This window comes from Diadema antillarum, unplaced genomic scaffold, assembly GCF_040938485.1.
Source record: "Diadema antillarum isolate AM-2024a unplaced genomic scaffold, OU_Dant_1.0 seq00000420_RagTag, whole genome shotgun sequence".
Lineage (NCBI taxonomy): Eukaryota > Metazoa > Echinodermata > Echinoidea > Diadematoida > Diadematidae > Diadema > Diadema antillarum.
Genome location: NW_027271405.1, coordinates 1,172,151 through 1,190,570, shown reverse-complemented (window position 1 = coordinate 1,190,570; position 18,420 = coordinate 1,172,151). Strand labels below are relative to the sequence as shown.

General features: G+C 40.1%; 1 protein-coding gene across 1 annotated transcript in view; it reads left to right on the top strand.

The window, feature by feature from the left end:
- Nucleotides 1-16,183, top strand: part of LOC139732406 (LON peptidase N-terminal domain and RING finger protein 1-like) — a 28,798-nt gene extending 12,615 nt beyond the window's left edge. The window contains exons 2-13 of the mRNA XM_071643270.1: nt 691-809; nt 1,241-1,363; nt 1,947-2,246; nt 3,681-3,774; nt 5,046-5,174; nt 5,950-6,028; nt 8,476-8,590; nt 9,339-9,460; nt 10,262-10,432; nt 11,234-11,403; nt 13,931-14,073; nt 15,114-16,183. Coding sequence (XP_071499371.1) covers nt 691-809; nt 1,241-1,363; nt 1,947-2,246; nt 3,681-3,774; nt 5,046-5,174; nt 5,950-6,028; nt 8,476-8,590; nt 9,339-9,460; nt 10,262-10,432; nt 11,234-11,403; nt 13,931-14,073; nt 15,114-15,269 — 1,721 coding nt within the window. The 3' untranslated portion in view covers nt 15,270-16,183. The remainder of the gene's footprint in view (nt 1-690; nt 810-1,240; nt 1,364-1,946; nt 2,247-3,680; nt 3,775-5,045; nt 5,175-5,949; nt 6,029-8,475; nt 8,591-9,338; nt 9,461-10,261; nt 10,433-11,233; nt 11,404-13,930; nt 14,074-15,113) is intronic.
- The last annotated feature ends 2,237 nt before the right edge of the window (nt 16,184-18,420 follow it).

The following is an 18,420-nucleotide window of genomic DNA, read 5'->3' as shown; positions in this document are numbered from 1 at the left end:
TATCGTCCTCGGTGGAACAATATATTCATAAAGTGAATGAAGTGAGCTATAAAGTGCTGGGCTCAGGCACTGGTGATATTATTGAGCTTTTCATTAAAAGAAAATGATGAAGCAAACCTTTAATCAGCAAACATTTTGCATGTTCTCAGAAAAAGAAAATCATTGTATGATTCTTTTTTAAACAAACATTGGCAGGTGGGTTCTCAACAGTATGAAAAATAATAGATTTGTCCCAGTATTGATATCCTTTTTGACTGTCATTGTCTTGAACATAAGTTACCCTTTCAGGATCCTCATCAAAAACTTTGATGATGTGTATGAAGATGTGGACATGGGAACATTGTAAATTACAGAGCGAGTCACAATGCTGTTCACACAGTTTGGCATGCTAATCGGGTGCAGTTGTAAATGTTGTGTGCATTTCTTCAGAGCTCCGGAGGCACACTCATCACACATTCATGGCCCCATATTGTCAAGAGATATATTTGGATCAGCAGAGAGGTCTGTTTACCAGTGGCAAAGATTAAGTGGGGAAGAGGATGATTTGTAATGATATGTCTCTGTCTCCATCTATTTAATGATGAAAAGTATTAAGGCTATGGAATGAAAGGAGTCACTCCTCGCATCTCGTCATGTGATCTAACTTCCTGTCATCCTCCTCCTCCTCCTTCTCCTCTTCCTCTCTGGCAGCTCCCGGAGACCACCTGTGTCTGAGCAACCGATCCCACGCCTATGCCACCCAGGCCAAGTTCACGGAGGCTCTCCAGGACGCCGTCAAGGTTTGCAAGATGAGACCCAACTGGGCCAAGGTGAGAAAGAGATTGGGAGATGGCAATCTTGAAGCTTAGCATCCTATTCTTCCAGTGGCAAGGGCATGAAACTTTTTGCAAATTGCCACCTGCAAAGTATTGAGTGCATTTTGCTTTTGCATATCATGGCTCCTTGTGAAAATTATGAAGTTGCATGCATGCAAAAGTTTCTGGTTTTACAGTACTGAGGAAAAGCTCAATGAGTTAAAATACCGTGTAACAAGAAAATGTATAATCTGGCTGTATTGCATTGGGGAAAAAGAAATAAACACAAAAACTGAAAATTCCTGCCCTCTTTACACCCATACTCGATGTTTACGCATCTCTGCAAGTGTGTGGCAGTGGGGGAACTTCGCCTTGTGATATGGGTGACATTTTAAATATGAGGTAGTCATGAATGTCCTGAATGAATGCCTCTTTGTCCTCAACAGGGCTTCTACCGGAAAGGATCCGCCCTAGTTGGTCTGAATCGGAATGAGGAAGCCATGGCTGCTTTCTTACAGTGTCTGACCCTCGATCCATCCATCCATTCGGCCAAAGTCTCCCTGACCAAGGTAAAGACTGCCATTGAAAGGAAGTTTGTTAATTTCATTATATAATTGTTCAGAAGTCCATGATGGTACCAATGACGCTACTATACAAGTTCAGTTGTAATGATGCTTTCATTTAGATTGTCAAATGTCACAACAGTCCAGGAAACGGAAAAAGAAAGAAACAGTCATAATATATTCCTACATAATCATCAAGTTTCATTTATTGCAACCACTAAATGCACTAATTGATTTAGCAGACACAGGCTGTGCAGTAGAGGTCGTTGCCATAGTCTTTGGGGGTATCGAGTGACTTTGAATATATTAGCATATGCGCAGGTCTATCATTAATCGGACATGAGAACGTGTTAAGCAATCTGTCAAAATGTTTAAAAAAAAATGATGTGTCAAATCGAATCAATCAACAAAAATATTCTGCACGTACAAGCATTCTTCTACAGTTTTGACTTCCTTGACGACTGTTGGTCATCATCAAATGATTAATTCAATGTGGGATATTTAAAAATGTAAGAGTTTTGATCTGTGGTTGTGGTTGGGTCATGGCAGTACTGGTAATTTGAAAATTGTGCAATTTTTTTCCCCCCAGGTGCTGCACACATTGCTGCAGCCTGTGGATGCCACCTCTGTGAAGATCAACTCCCTGCAGAATAGCCTTCCCACCCACGCCTTCTCTCTGGGCCTGCCAGACCTCGGCTCTGTGGTCAAGAGTTTGGGCAACGGCAAGGCTGGGGAGAAAGCGGTCAGCCGGCCCCACAGAACGTCTCCGGTCGACGGAGGCGAGGTCGATGATGACGGGGAGGACTGCGCGAGTGCGGACGGCAGGGAGCAGGAAGCGGAAGAGGAGGATGAGGAGAGTGCTAGAAGTGATGAGGATTCGGGCAAACAGGTATTTTCGTATACCAGTTGATAAGGACTGTTGTTGGAGAGGTTGTGGTATGGCAGTGTGAAACACAGCTTCGAAAGACGAATAATATGTGACTGTAACTGAGATTTGCACTCATGGATAGTTTAAAGAATAAGTGTCTTTATCCGTGAACGGTTCTGGTATTATGTACAGACAGATACATAATGGTTGTGGAGGCAAGGTGTTGTGCTTGGTTGTACGTAGAAGGTGGTCAATTCTGTTTATGTGAGTTCGTTGGGCAAGGTTGAGGTTAGAGAGTAGAGTGCATGCTGGTGTGGAAATGATGAAGAGTGAGGGGGAAGACTGGGCATACCTGTAGGTGGGGTTATTGTTGATAAAATCATTTCATAAAGTGGTTTGTGAATGCTACAAGAACATGAAAAAAAAAAGACATCTGAAGGCTTTGGTATGATGTAGAGGGACTCGTAACTTCTCCAAAGTAACATTTCAAATGCAAAGGTGAAGACTATATTTTTCTGACGAATTAGGTGAAATCATGCAGGTTAGTCAGAGCTTTGAGAGCAGCTCGTACCTTCAACTTTCAATTTTTCATGGTAGCCATTTTCACAGTTTCCATCAACATGCCCGCAGCCAGCTAGCTATGCAAATCTACAGTATGCACAGCTTCAGTGTCTTTGCACTGTGTGCGTGCAATGCTGACCCAAGTTGCATGCCAAAATTCGATAAAATTCTGTTTTTTATTGACATGAAAACATTCTTGAAGATCTTTACAAATGATCCACCATCATACAATCACATTGGAAGTGGTCTGCTATCCTGTGATCACTTAACAAGTGGTTGGCTATCATCTGATCATATTACAAATGGTCGGCTATCATGCAATCACAATAAAAATGGTCCGCTTTTATGCGCTCTTATTTATACAAAAGCTGACTTCTGTTTGACCTGTCCATATAATATAATTTGATGGTGGTAAAAAGCATTTAAGGCTCACTTCCATTTCCATGATTTTAACGTTTTGAACACAAGGACCCAACAAAAACAAATATTGTCTTCCAAAAAGAGAGCTGGTTTAACCAAGTAAAAATGGAATAAGAAATATACTTGTTTTTCTCTGTGTGTACAAATGCAGACATATCCAACCTATTAAAACTCAAAAATTTGATTATGAACAAACACGCATAAGTGTCACATTTACAACAAAAAAAAGGAAAACATTAAATTCATATCTACGAGATAATGAAAAGAGATTAAAAAGAAAGAAGACCCACTGATGAAAGAAGAATAATAAAAACAGCAACCCTGAAGTGAATCATTTGTATTATGTGATAGATATGAATGAAGTATTTCTGCTATTAAACAACTTTTGGATTGTTACATATATGCGTCACCCTCACAATTCTGCTGGTCTTGATCATATACATGGCACTTCTCATGTATTTTGAATACTTGCAGGTCCCGCTGACACCATCCAAGATACTAGGTCGGAGGAAACTGAGCACGGTTGAAGGCCGGAACACGAAAAAGAGGCTGCCCAGCCAGAGCGATGGTAGGTTACCTCACTGTTTTATGACAGCTGATCGTCAATTTGGCATTGATGACGGTGCATTTTTGACACTTTTTTTGGGGTTGTTTTTGTATGTCATCTTTGTGCTACAGGTTTGCGTGTGTGTGTCTTTATATGTGTCTGTCTGTCCGTCTGTGTGTGTGTGTGTGTCTGACTGTCTGTGTGTATATCTGTGTATGTCTGTGTTTTGTACCTGTTTTTTGTCAGTACACGTACGTAGGTCTTACTTGCATTTCACGTTCAAATCATATGTGAAGAAATGCCTGCCTCAGTCCTCATAGACAGTGATAATTCATTGAAAGAAACCACAAGAAATAAGAAGCCACATAATTTTTTACTGCTGGGACTAAGGATTGTGTACTGGCACTTTGAAATCAACATGTGTATATATATATATATATATATATATATATATATATATATCTACATGGCACCTTAGGGAGACATATTGGGGGGAAGTGTCTTCATTAGGGAGACAACTGGTCATTAAGGAGACAATTTTCGTGTCTCCATTGCGTAAACTGCCATTGAACATGTATATAACAAATTTGCATATAAAACAAATGGAAATGTCTTCCAAATGACCCATCTAGGAGTATATATATATATATATATATATATATATATATATATATATATGGAAGTGCTGTCCTTCCAAGGTAGTCATGCCACTATGATTGGAGAAAAATTAATTCTTCAGTCAAAAAACATGCATGATTTTTTTTCTTCACCCACCTTTACATAAGCAGACCTAATCTCACATGGCATGGCAGGAGGAATGGTGGGCTCCAGCTATTCTAAGAATCCTTCCGTGCGAGCGTAACTCTCATGGATGAGTCCTTGTATCACCCTTCCTGAGAGGCTTTCTATGGACAGATTTGCAGCAAACAGCTCTGTTTGTCTGATTTGTCAACTGGATTATGAGCATTATTGCTCCCCGCAGTCAGGCTTACAATTGATCTACTGAAGTTGACATGTAAAGACTTGTTACGATGCTTACCGCTTATAAACAATCTCGCACATATAAAATGTGTAAGACCATATCCCCTATTTGCATATCAATTAGCAGTTGTTGTTGTTGTTGTTGTTGTTTTGGCTTATCCAGTGACCTGGCCCAAAAAATTGATGTAGTAATGATTCCTTTTAAGTGTATTTATATCTCATCTTGTCATTTATGAAGCTCCTATTATCAACAATATCTGCTCTTATGTCATTCTTGTGCTGTTTTTCCCCCACCCCTTTCGACCACACAGATTATCTTGGCGCTGATGTCTGTTTCTCCAGCACAAGACAGACTTCCCCAGACATTCAGAATAATAGCAAACGCTTCAAGCAGTGTCCGCGAAGCCCTCTGTCTGAAGACCCTGAGAAGGAAGTACCAGGTACCGAAGCAGATTCTGATTATAATTCTTAAGAGTTGTTGTTATCTTCTTCTTTATTTACTTCTACTGTTTTGTTTTTGTTTTGTTTTTATTTTGTATTTTTCTTCTTCTTCTTCCTCTTCCCTCTCCTTCTTCTTCATCGTCATCGTCCTCTGCATCATTGTCATCTTCTTCTTCTTCTCCACATACCTTTGTTTTTCTACATGTGTTACTGTCAACATGTTCTTGGACCTCAACATTTATGTTCAGCAGACATATAGCCCTTTGAATACTGAATTTCATATCCCCCTATGCCTTTGTTCAATTGAGCCTTTATCTGACTTACTAATGTATTTTACGCAATTGGTTTACTCTATTTTGCTTTCCCCATTTTCTTCACAAACTTATATCATTTCTGGTTATGACACACATTTCAGATCTAAAGTAGCATGTTTCGTGAATGTGTGTGTAAATGTTCGGAACTAGAATTATGTTCCAAATCAATTGGAGGGAGATCAAACAAAGTCTGTACATTTAGGTCAAATTATGGGATTTTCTCAATTATGTTCATAAATCAATAAAATTGACAATTTTGAGGTACTGAAGAGAAGTATGATGAATTACGAACATCTAGCAGCTATTATTCTTTATCTGTTGACACTAACTGCCACACTGTATTACATTTCATTGCAATATTTGATTTTAAAAAATTGTAATGTGTTTTTCTCCTGTATCGCTTTGGAATTGTCATTGTTTATATTGTGTATGTGTTTTGTTTTGTTTTGTTTTTGTGAAGACATCAAACCTGGCCCAGGTTATGAGGTTCCAGTTCATCTAATTGAGAAGACAGATTTTGAATGCAGTCTGTGCTTGAGGTAAGTTGATTGGACATTGTCTGTTGTTATACCATTATTTTTTAAGTTTTAGGTAAATTGATGGGGGGGGGGGGGGGGGGGGGGGAGGGGGAGGGAAAACATACCTATCTGTTCTATTTTGCTTTCTGTTTTTGTCATCCTGGGGTGAGAATAAAAAATGAACAAATCAGCAAAAATTCAATCCTTCAGTTTATGATGTTGTCAGAGCCTTGAGGGAGATATCCTGTTGGGCTCATGAACACCTCAATTTTTGGTCTATTTTTGTTTGATTTTCACTGGAAAAGTGTCTCCTCAGAAATCAATAATATTTTCGCAGCAAGCAAATGAGACCTGTGTCAAAGCATGTGATTTCGAGAGTCGTAAACATGTATTTAGATAAAGTGATTTCCTGTTATGATGTATTTCTGTATTAAGAACTTCTTTCCCTGTCGTCACAACCTAAAGGACATGTTAATTAGGAAGATAAAAGAAAACAACTGAAAATATCTGGGACATGGAGAGATAATGATCTATCCCCCCCCCCCCCCCCCCCCCCCCCCAACCACCACCACAATTTGGATGGTTTGTTCAATGCAGTTCCTGGACTCCTTTTTGCAATGATCTCAAGTTTGGAAGCCCTGAACTTTGACAATCTGGCTTTGGTTTCAATAGTGACACCCCGTCCTCGTTTCGAGTGAACAATTTGCTGGTGGCAGAAATCAATGCAGTGTCGTAACCGTGCCACCTCAGACATCTTTTAAAACTGAAATTTAGAGGATATTATTTTGGTTGTCATCATATTGCTCTTTCAAGACAATGTTCGATAGGGATCTCCCTTTTCAGAGGGAGTACGTGTAGGGATACAAGGTTGATACTATACTACAGAGAAGCCTAAGTCGTCTCAAGTTCGGGTCACAGAATAACTTGCATAACCACTACAGATGATGCGGGTTGCATACCAGCATGTGTCTTTTCCCATTAAAATATGTGTTGTAGACTTCGTCCATTTGAAACCTGTGATAGTCTGTCTGAATACTTTATATTCCATATATATCTGGCTGGTGGGATTTCTCTGCTATGAAGAGTTGACTGGTATTCCTGAAATCTAACAACTTGCCAGCGCCTTGCTTCCAGTAAAACAATTAATGTAAAGCATATTTTCTCCAAGGTAGTAAATTACAAACTTTGCTGCTTGGAAAGAGATCACACTTATTTTCTCATTCTGCCACTGTGGCTTGATAAAGTAATTAAATGGCATATAGAGGTCTTCTGGAGAAACTATTAACCCTGCTACTGCTGGCCTGTGTTCAGCCATTACCTACAGGAATATGTTTGGTCTTGCAGAAAGTCTTCATGGATTATTAGAATCTGCTAGAGAGTGTGTTAATGGTGTGGAGGATGGAAATGTCTAGTCTAACCTATTCAAGAGTATCAAAGAGTATTTTCTCATGGCTGGAAATTTGAGGAAAGCTTGAAGTAACAGTATGTTGTTGCAGTCTATGGAGATGGTGTTTAGAGGATTAAGAAGTTCAGGTGATGAAGGAGATGTGTAACCTATAGGGGAAGCAGAGATGCCAGCTGTTGCTATTTTGCAATATTTTGTACTGTTTTTGCCAAAGTATACTGTAGGTTTCAATACTGTTTTTATCAAAAATCATCTTTTTCATCAAAAATTCACCTTTTTCAGCCCTCAAAATACTACGATACTGTTAAAGTTTGGCATCCTTGTGTTTAGGGGATGAAGCATTTACAAGAGATATGAAAAAGAGAGGCAAAACTTAAAGGGGAGGCCAAAGGAAAGTGTTGTTAAACATAAATATCCAGTGGTGTTCTGAGGGATAGCGTGTTGATGATGAAGTGGATGTGATGACCATGATGCTTAATGAAGGAATGGAGTTCTGTCTGAAGCCGATATCAGGATAAATAATTGCCCCTCCTCTAATGATGCCTGTGGGAATAAGTCTCCTGGCCTTGTGGCGTATCCATGGAACAAAAGAGCTCTGCTGTTTTGCCCGTCAGCAAATCTGAAAGAGAGTTGTAAACAGATTGTAATAGCGTGTTGTTCTTTCTCGCCAACCTTGCCTCGACTTCTCCAAAGAAATGTTGATGAGACAAGGAGCGATGTGCTAATGTATTTCCATGCACATCTGTAATCTATTAGGGAAATGAGGAGGAGGGAGAAACTTACTTGAGATAATGTTTAGGGCTGAAGGATGAAAATTGCCTTAGCTCTGGGCAAAATTGCATGTGATGCAAAATACTCTTGTTATCAGAACTTAACATCTTAAGCTTTCACTATGTCATAGAAATTCTACAAACACAAAATATTATGGCGATGTTTCTTCCCTTTACATGCTGTTATTGCCCCCTCGGAGTGATCAACTGAATCTCCTTAATGGCATTTCATTTAATACTTTGGTTGTGTGGTTTTTTTTTTTCTCTTTTAAATTGAATGTTCGCTCTGCCAGACTTCTGAACCAGCCAACCACCACGCCCTGTGGTCACACCTTCTGCCGTGGATGTTTGGACCGTTGTCTAGACTACAGTCAAGCATGCCCCCTATGCAAACAGTCCTTGAGCGAGGTGAGTTAAGTCAAGTCCATAAAGAGTTTGACGAGGGAGAGAGAATTTTGCGTCCATTATATGATAAGTGAAACAAAGCAAGCAGACTTTAGAGAAGGAGAGAAAGAGAGCGAGGATTTTGAGAGAATGAAGGAGCATAAAGAAAGGGGCCACCTTTATATCATTTGAATTTTAAATATCAAAATATATCCCCTATTATGCCCTCCAGGCAGCTGAAAAAAAAAGCTAGTTTTTTAATATGGAACAGTGATATCATTTAAGTTTATTCGTACATAAAAATATCTTGAAATATGGTATTTTAAAATTTTTGCTGGAGAATAGCTTTAAGCTGTGCCTTGAATGATTGATTTGGATGTTTTGTCCCAACAGAAATCAGAGGAAGCGTAGCACACAGGTTTACTGCCAGAAAAAAGAAGAAGGCATTTTGATAGGATATGGCATAAGTGCTCTCATTCAGCAATATTCAGTGATATGTCTTGAGCCCTCTTACACATATTTTCAGCGTATTATCAAGGACAGCAAAATCATTGGCAGGTCTCCAAACTAGATAGTATAGGTTCGGACCTGTTCAAATGAAATTACACTTTAGACTGGTCTGTGTGAATTCTAATGGGCTGAACATCATGTGCGGCCATGTTTGGGATGTTGCGCTCATTATTCAGATGTTGTGCCCATTATTCAGTATGGATGAGCATTTTCATTTTTGAGTCCTCTGAATGATGCCATCTGCTCGCCCTCCTTCTTTCAGTATCAGGCCGAGGGGCGGAAGAATGTGACCATCCTACTCCAAGAGCTGATGGAGATCTACTTGCCTGGGGACGTCCTAGAGAGGCAGCTTATACACCGGAAGGAGCTAGAGGCAGTGGCCAGGTGAGTGGTAAAGAGCTGGGTGGATACCAGGGGGGCATTTCATGAAGCATTTTGTCCGACAAAATTGTCAGACAAATTTGCTCTCTGCCAATCAGATGCAAGGATTTCAGTAGCTTGTAATAGTTTGTCAGAAAAATATCTGACCAAACTGCTTTATGAAGTGCCCCCCAGGTGCAGTGGAAGGGGGGGGGGGGGTCTTTTTGATTGTGCTCTTCCATTTCTGCAGGTTCAGGGTTCAAGACTCAGCTCTGACATTTGTGTCATTTAACAAGATAGTTGTGTCACAGTGTCTCTGCCCAAAGTATACAAATGTCTATCCAGCAGTATGAAGTGGAATGTTGGTACAGTTGGATTTGATGTGTGTGCTCTGAGTAGAGGCATTGTAGCTGGAATGCACCCCAGAGAATATATCAACAGTAAAATATCAACTCTGATTACTATATGAATGTTAAGTGCAGTGGCCTACTCCTCCGTTCAGTCAATACTGTGCTCCACAATTGCGAATTTAACTACTAACATAGTGTCATTAAGTCCTGATTCCCCCAAAATTGGACACGCTTGATATATTATGGCGTATACAGTATTTTAGAAACAAATGTGACACTTCTTAACACTTTGTTTTGGAGATCAGGGCCCCGTCTTATAAAGACTTCAAATCAATCACAAGTCCCCAAATCAATCGCAATTTGCATTGCAACTCTCAAGAAACTTGTGATTGATTTCTATCACAAGTCTTTATAAGACAGGCCCCAGGTGTTCGTGATGCCTTTCATGTCCATCATCCCCATTTCCCCTCTGCAGCCACTCCCTGGTTGACGGTGGAGAGATACCCGTGTTTGTGTGCACCATCGCCCTCCCGACGATACCCTGCCCCCTGCATGTCTTCGAACCCCGCTACCGGTTGATGATTCGGCAGGTGATGGAGTCTGGCGCCCGCCAGTTTGGGATGTGCGCTTCAGATGAAGAGAACGAGTGAGTTTTAAACAGCTATTTCCGTCATCAGCTCATCGTGTTGAAACACTTTATGTCATGGCTGCCTGCACAAATATTCTTGAAACAGCAGTGGCGTTGTATGCTGTCAGATGGAATCCAGAGATATTTAGAGGGGGAAAATTCCCAGTTGTGCAGAGGGCACAGCTATCAAAAACATTTTCCAATATTGTTTTGACAGTTTAAAAAAAAAGAAAAAAAAGAAGACAAATAAGCTTATCACAAAATCTGGACCTTACTATGGGCTTGTCTCTTTCTCCGTAATAGCATAAGATATAAAGTGAATAGCTACTTCCACATATTCGTCCTTATGCTCTTTCTTGTCATTGAATAGTGTAGGCTTTGGTAATTGTTACTCTGAACATATGACTTGAAGTTATACGTAACAGAATTTTGTGAAAGTATTATGAAAGCAAAAGTGCGTGAGGTGTTGTTAACAGGACGAGCAAGTGTATTTACATGTGTTGAATTGGAAAGTTTCATAACATCGCATGTTATTATGCTAATATTAGCTGGGTGATTATGGCATTGTTGTTGCAGGATTATCTCTTGGGTATTGCTAATGGGGATTGACAGCACAGAGAAAATTGATCCAAAATGTCAGAAAAATGATCTGGTTCACATCTAAATGAAAATTTCCAAGGCTCTGTGATAAACCACCCTATATGCATCCAACAGAGACTGACTAGTATGGTCAAAACATTTTCACCTTAATAATCAAGCTGTATTGTCATTTTCTTCCCCCTACCCTTCAAACCACCGTCAATTACTGTCTCCCGACAGGTTTGCTGAATTTGGGTGCATGCTTGAGATCAACCAACTGGCGTACCTCCCAGACGGCAGGTGTGTCCTGGGCACCGTTGGGGGCCGCAGGTTTAAAGTCCTGGAGAGGGGCATGCGAGATGGCTACAATACGGCCAAGGTGGAATTCATCAAGGACACCATAGCAGAAGGTATGTCGAGTGCTGCGTTTTGTGAGGGAATTTTGAAGTGAATTTGAGGTACCGTGTGATCACGCTGTCAAGTTTCACTCACTCAAGAAGTGTTCGCAATCTTGGTGATAGTCTTTCAACACAGGGCAAAATCAAGCTAACGCATGCATGCTGAACACTGTAATCTAGGGAATGATCTTCAATATTTTCCTCTTATTTGAAGTGATCTCTTACAGCATATCATTGCTTCCGTCCATTTTTTTTTCATTTTCATTGAACTATTTTGTACATCAAAAATTGTTTGCGTGGAGTGATCTCTTTCAAAGTGGGCACTTATCAGCCAGACATCACATGAGCGTGCTTCAAAGCCAGATTCCACTCCCATCCCACGCCACATTGCCCATGTCTGTATGTTCTCCCAGCCACCCACATAATTGCAATCTTATCCCGAAGCCTTGGTGTGATCATAAATAGTTACATCGTCAGTTTTTTTTTTTATGTCTCTGATTACAAAAGAGGACAAATAATGTGCTGGGAAAAATTTGCTTTCCCTATCCAAAGCATGTATATACATAAGCGTGACATAACACGTGCTACATACATAACTGTCCTTGTTAAGATATGGCTTCTGTGTCTGTATGAAGCTCAAGAAGTGCCATGCTGTTTCATTGATCCAATGCCCGGGGTATATAGTGTTGCGTAATTATGTGAGATTCATGTACTGACAATATGCACAAACAATTCAGTCTCAACTCAATTTTTATTGGTCTCGCACAGCATGACCATGTTACTTGCACTCACAGACCTTTCCTTCATCTGTCGTCCCTGCCCCTGTTGTGTGTATGCTTGTATGTGTATATCATGTTAAAATATTTGTATGTATATTTTTCATTGAAAAAAACAACCTGACAAATATATAAACATATATGTGTATGTGTATGAGTGAGTGCATCTCTGTGTGTACAAAGGAGCAGAGGATTTTTGCAGTGTCATGGTCACAATGCAAAGATGATTTGGTCTAGTCATGCGGTGCCACTTTTAAAGGCTTAACTGGCGTTAGGCCTTGGAATAATCCAACATTATGAGTACCTGCATGAGTGCACTCATAACTTTCATTGTTGAGATCCTTAAATGTCATTGATGTCTGCATCATATTCTCCTTGAAATGAATTGTCTCATAAACATTCTAATTTTTTGTTTTATGTTGTAGTTTTATCGTCTTTTTTTTTTCTGAGAAAGAATCCTTGACATGGTATTCAGAGCTCTCAAATGTTGACGGCCAGGGATTGATATTTGACAGTATGTTGTACGATAGGGAGTACAGTGGAAACTCGATATAACGAGATGGTCGGGACCGAGTCATTTTCCTCGTTATATCCGATATCTCGTTATATCAGTAGGCATAAAAGAAGGCACAACATAAAGACATTAATTTGCACATGTGGGACTACCCATCATATTTCAATCAATACTGATAACTTGATATTGTGTGTCAGGGAATTACTCACCTTTATGGGTAAGAAGATGTTTTTCGCCAAGGAAATCCAATATCAAGTCATGAATGTGTTTCTTATTAATTGTAGATGTTTGAATTTGTAAATTTATATAGCTTGCGATTGTATCAAGATCGTATGTGGATTGGTATGTGGTTATCGTATGGGTGTGTGTTGTATGGAAGCTTGAATATGGGCTGCACAATGTTGTGTGTGTATGTGACACATTCTGTATGTACATTATGACTGCGTGTGTGTGAAGATGGGGAATTCCCTATGTAGAAAGCCAATCACAGCATCAGATTGCCTCATTCCTGCTAAACGTCATGATGATGTCATGCATACATTATGGCCGTCCCACCACATTTTCTGCATGTATCAGTGTGCGCGCACACACACACTTTCACGTACAACATGCAGTGCTAGCTGGAGTGCACTGAAGAAAATGATTATGTGTGTACAAGACTGTTTTTGGCGCATCAAGCTTTACAATCTCGGAAGATGATAGCACAGGCGAAGTAAAGCTTTACCGAAGGCATTTTGCTTTACCTCGCTATAGCAGGTTTGATTGGTTATGTTTTTCTTTGTTTGGAACTCACAAAATCTATCTCGTTATAGCAGTTATTTCGTTATAGCCGATCTCGCTATAAGAGTAGCATTTTACATAGACTTGTGTGGAAGGAAATTTGGGACCGGGAAAATTTCCTCGTTATAACCGATATCTCGTTATAGCAGTGTTCGTTATACCGAGTTTCCCCTGTACCAGTTAGATAGTGTCCATTAACACATATTCTGTGGCAGCCAAACTTGGACTGCCTTAAAAGCAATGTTCAAGGTAGAACTTCGTCCTCTCTTCTCAATGCACACAGCACACATACATACACACACACACACACACACACACACACACCCACCCACACCCATACACACACTTTCTCTTTCTCAAGGATGACATACTCCCAAGATGTCTGCCTAATTAGCTAGAGAGTTAGCCCTTTCCACCCACCCACGCTGGTACTGACTCTTAGGTAATATCGTGCTCAAATTTCTTGCAGGTACGGCAGCCACAGAGCTACGTGCCCTAGACAACGCAGTTTACCAGCAGGCACGGACCTGGTTTGTCAACCTGCCTATTTACCACCAGACCCGCATCGTTGACCACTTTGGCCCCATGCCGCAACAGGCCAGTGATCCTCAGGTTGGTTTTTCTTTTGCATATTAGTATGTATGTCTGTCATAGGTATATAGATACTGGTAGGTAAATGGATGGAAGAATAAATGGGTGACTGATTGGATGAATTGATAATGGATGGATAGATGAATTGATGGATGAATGGATGGATGGATGGATGGCTGGCTGAATGAATGGATGGATCTGTAGATGGCGGAATGAAAGGATGGATGATTGCATGAATGATTGGATAGATGGAATAATGAATGGATGATTAGATGGATGGATCAGTGGATGGATAGATGAATGGATGAATGATGGATGGATAGATGAATGAATGGATGAATGGATGGATGATTGGATAGATGGATGGATGGTTGGATAGATGGATGAATGGATGGATGGATGGATGATTGGATGGATGGATGATTGGATGGATGGATGGAGGGAAGTAAAGATGGAGGGATAGATGGAGGGATAGATGGATGGATGGATGGATGGATGGATAAATAGATATATAGAGGAAGAGGAGGTAGCTGGAGAGATGAATGCTCCTTCCAATGGGCAATCTTTCACTGTGTGTAGCAAGCTGAGACTCAAGGTTGTGCTGTGTCTGTTGACATTCTTATCAGTTTCTAATCTTTTTGCCAGAGCCTCTACATCTCACATAATTGCCCTTTTCATGGCCAACTCAAAAGGTTAACATATAGAAAAAGAAATTAAAGTAAGACTTAAAGCACTGCTGCTTGCACTCCATTCTTTCTTGGGTCAAACAATCTGAAATGTCTTGTGACCTTACTAACATTTGTGCTGGCAAATTGTAATTCAGATAGTATGAGAAATGATTAAGTTGGCCACCAACCTTTCAGTAATGGCCCACTGTCTCTTGAGACCAACTGACCTTATCTTCCTTTGAGAGCTGTATCATGGCAAGATTCCCCAGAAGGGAATGTTTTGCATATAAGTTGTCAACATTTTATGTATTATCATGCTTTGTGATCTCTGTAAGCATGTCAGTTATACCCTCGGTGTATTCTTATCTCTTGTGGCCATTTTTTGACCAACAGGCCAGCTTCAACGGTCCCCAGTGGCACTGGTGGCTGTTGGCCATCCTGCCGCTGCATCAGCGCGTCCAACTCTCCGTCATGTCCAAGGGAAATCTGACGGAGAGACTGCAGGCTCTCCAGCGCAGCTTGACCCGGATGACCAACCTCCCATCCTGACTACCTTTCTCCTCTATCTACCCCTTCACCACCACCACCACCACCATCTTCAGCAGCCCTCACCGCCTCACTCCAGTCCTCTTCTTCCTGATGGTCTCCATGGTTATTGGTTTCCTTGGCTACCTTGTAGACGTCTTAGCTTGACACTTGACATTTGAGTTGCCTCATGCTGGAGAACCTATCGCTGCTACACGACGCCTTCAGTGGATTGTTCACGATTGTAGTGATCTAGTCTCATTTGTTTTTCTTTCTTTTTTTAAAGTTTGATAAACTCTATTTCTATGTGTATGTTTGGGATTGAGAATAAAATGTTTTATGTGTGTGTATGTAGGAATGAGTTGTATGTATGGTTGTAGGTCCATCATTTACTTTGCTTCTGACAGCTTGAGCTAAGAAGACTGTCTACCTCAGAACTGTCTCCCAAGTTCTTGCTGGGCATCAGACAGAGTGCTTCTAGAGATGAAAGTCATGGTCAGAGAGCCTCAGGGATAAGGATCCTAGTTTTTTGGAGCATTGAGTATTAAACTCCTGGTGCATCAACCAAGACTGCTAGATGCTAGTGTACAATGTTGTGGTGTAGGTGTTGCCTGTCATATAGAAGGTAGTGTCATTGTACAGCTGCTTACTGAGCCCATTGTAAGTTTGTCACACTTTGAGTATTAATGTTGCTTCTTCTGTTATTACCAAGGTGTTGCCTTTGTTGCCTGTTAGTAGAAATTACCTGCTCATGTTGTAATTTTCATGCTTGGTTATGGAAGAGGTTATTATATTAAAGGTAATCACAGAAGTAAAACAGATACGCTTTTAAGTCCAAAGTGATAACTTCTTAAGAATGTGAAAACCATGTTTTCAGAGAAGGCTTAGAGAGTGTGGAGAGTCATATATAGACCCCATGCTTGTTCTAGGAAGATACATTATCTGTCCAGTTATCTTTCAAATCAACAAGTTGGCATGTCTTCAAAGCACCCCAGGAGTTGGTGCATCTTAGCATGGAAAATGATGAAACCAGCGTCAGGCATCCTTGTATGCTGTAGTGAGTACCTCATGTCATGGAAGAGAAGGCAAGGGGGAAGATTTGTCTCTCTATAATGACCATCAAAAATTCAGATGTGCTAAAATACTGTTGAGATATTGCAACAGGGCAGCCCTTTTTCCCTCCCAAGCAATGTACAGTGTATGCTTCTGGCATAACAACACATGCAACATTCAGTCTTCAGCTTTGTCACAGTTGTAGAGCTCATTGCCATGTATGTGTCACAGCTATAATGTCTGCTGCATGCAAGCTTTGCTGTTGAAGTTTAACAGCCTTGGATGAAACCAAGCAAAGGTTGTCATGGGATTAAGTTTTTGATTTGTTTAAAAAAAATGTGTTTAAAACAGAAATACAAATTCTCTTCTGTAAAATGTCCAATGAACTTGCCTTGAAGGATAGGAGTGGGTACTTCCCTCTCCCCTTAGAAGAATTTAAAAAAAATGTCAATGAACTTAGCTTGGATTAAATTGAGATAGTCCCAAGATTGGATTGACAATGTAATAACTAGGTAACAGAGGCATTTTCTTATTACAATCTCCCTTTGTAACAGATGGAATGACTGATGAATAGCACCCTTGGTCTGACTTAAATAGAGCAAATGTTTGACAGAATATAACTGTTCATGGAAAAGAGGTGAATAGTTTTGCCAATATTACATCAAGGCAGTGATTTCTGCATTTTCTCCTTGGCGGCCCAAGAGAGTCTCATTGTTAAGTTCTTATCATCTGCATTTAAAGCTGTTGTATCATCTATTCAGGTATGGCTTGAAGTTAAGTGGGAGACAAGCATCTCAGGTAGGGGAAAAAGGTAGAGATAGAGAAGAAAAAAAATGCAGGTCTAGAAAACAATATGGTAGTCTGGCAATGTTAAGTTTATAGAGGATTATAAAATAGAAGCAATTTAAAGCCAGCACTGTATTATAGTCACCTGAACGATTTAGTATAGATATTGTTTGAAGGAGACTTTGTATGTGGTTATCACTCATTTTATTCAGTAAGTGTCTAGATTCATTTGTAACTATTTTTTTCCTTTTCTCCTTACAGTGAGTTTTTGCATATGAATATGTGACGACCTTCACTATTCGTTTGTTACAATCTGAATGAGCCTAGGATTCACCTGCTAATTCTCCCTTTTAGGGTGAGACTTGCCCAACTTACAGAGGTTCTGCTGTGCAAATTCTTATTGCCAAGTAGCAAACAGCAAAATTAGATTTGAAGAAACAGATCTGTGCAAGGCAGCAGTTCTGCCTAGCTGACATGTTCTGAAAATCATATGTTTGAAAAAAGGCAAATTACACAGGTCTGTGTTCTTCTCATGTAGTTCTTCTTATGTAGAACAGAAAATGTCACCGACACACTACGTTTCATATTATCAGATTTTTAGATTTTCAAAATGAAACTGGTAAGGAGATTTGATAAGAGTTCTGTGCGGTACCTGCAGAACGCCCTTAAGTTGTCTCCGACTCCCCTGGGTGTCTTCCAGAAGAAATAACTAGAAAAGATCAACCAAACATACTGCATTTGGAAAGCTCTGTTCATATTAACAAGTACCATCTATGAGTGTTGGTAATGTGATATGTTGGAACAGTGGACATCATATGTTAGGGCTTGCTCACAAGAGAGAGAAAGATACAAGCTATGCAAGTCGTGAATAAGTCTTGCCCCATTGATATCGGCCAGTTCTCTTTGGTCTTCGCACAAGTGGGATATTATCTGTTTAAATTCGGGGAACTCATTGAACTTATATTCGTAATACATATGTTGTATTTTTGTTCGGCCTTGTGCCTGTTCGTTGTCATGCGTACAAGTCAATGTATGGCAAAAGTTTAGAAACAATGGTACTCTAATTTTGTGTAAGTGCACTCTATGAATTACTCACATGTCCAGGTTAGCTGCCTTTGCTAGAGTTTGTGAAGCCCTTTTCAATGAAATTGTGTCAAGAAACATATAATTGACATGCTCTTTCAACTGAACACTCAAAGACAAGAATGGCCTATGTATGTAAAAATGAACAAGAAACGAAGATCATGGTCAACTGTGTAATGTACAGAAAGGAAGTAAGCATGCAATGTGACTACAACCACATCGCAATATTTTGATTTTGTTATCTTTTTCTTCT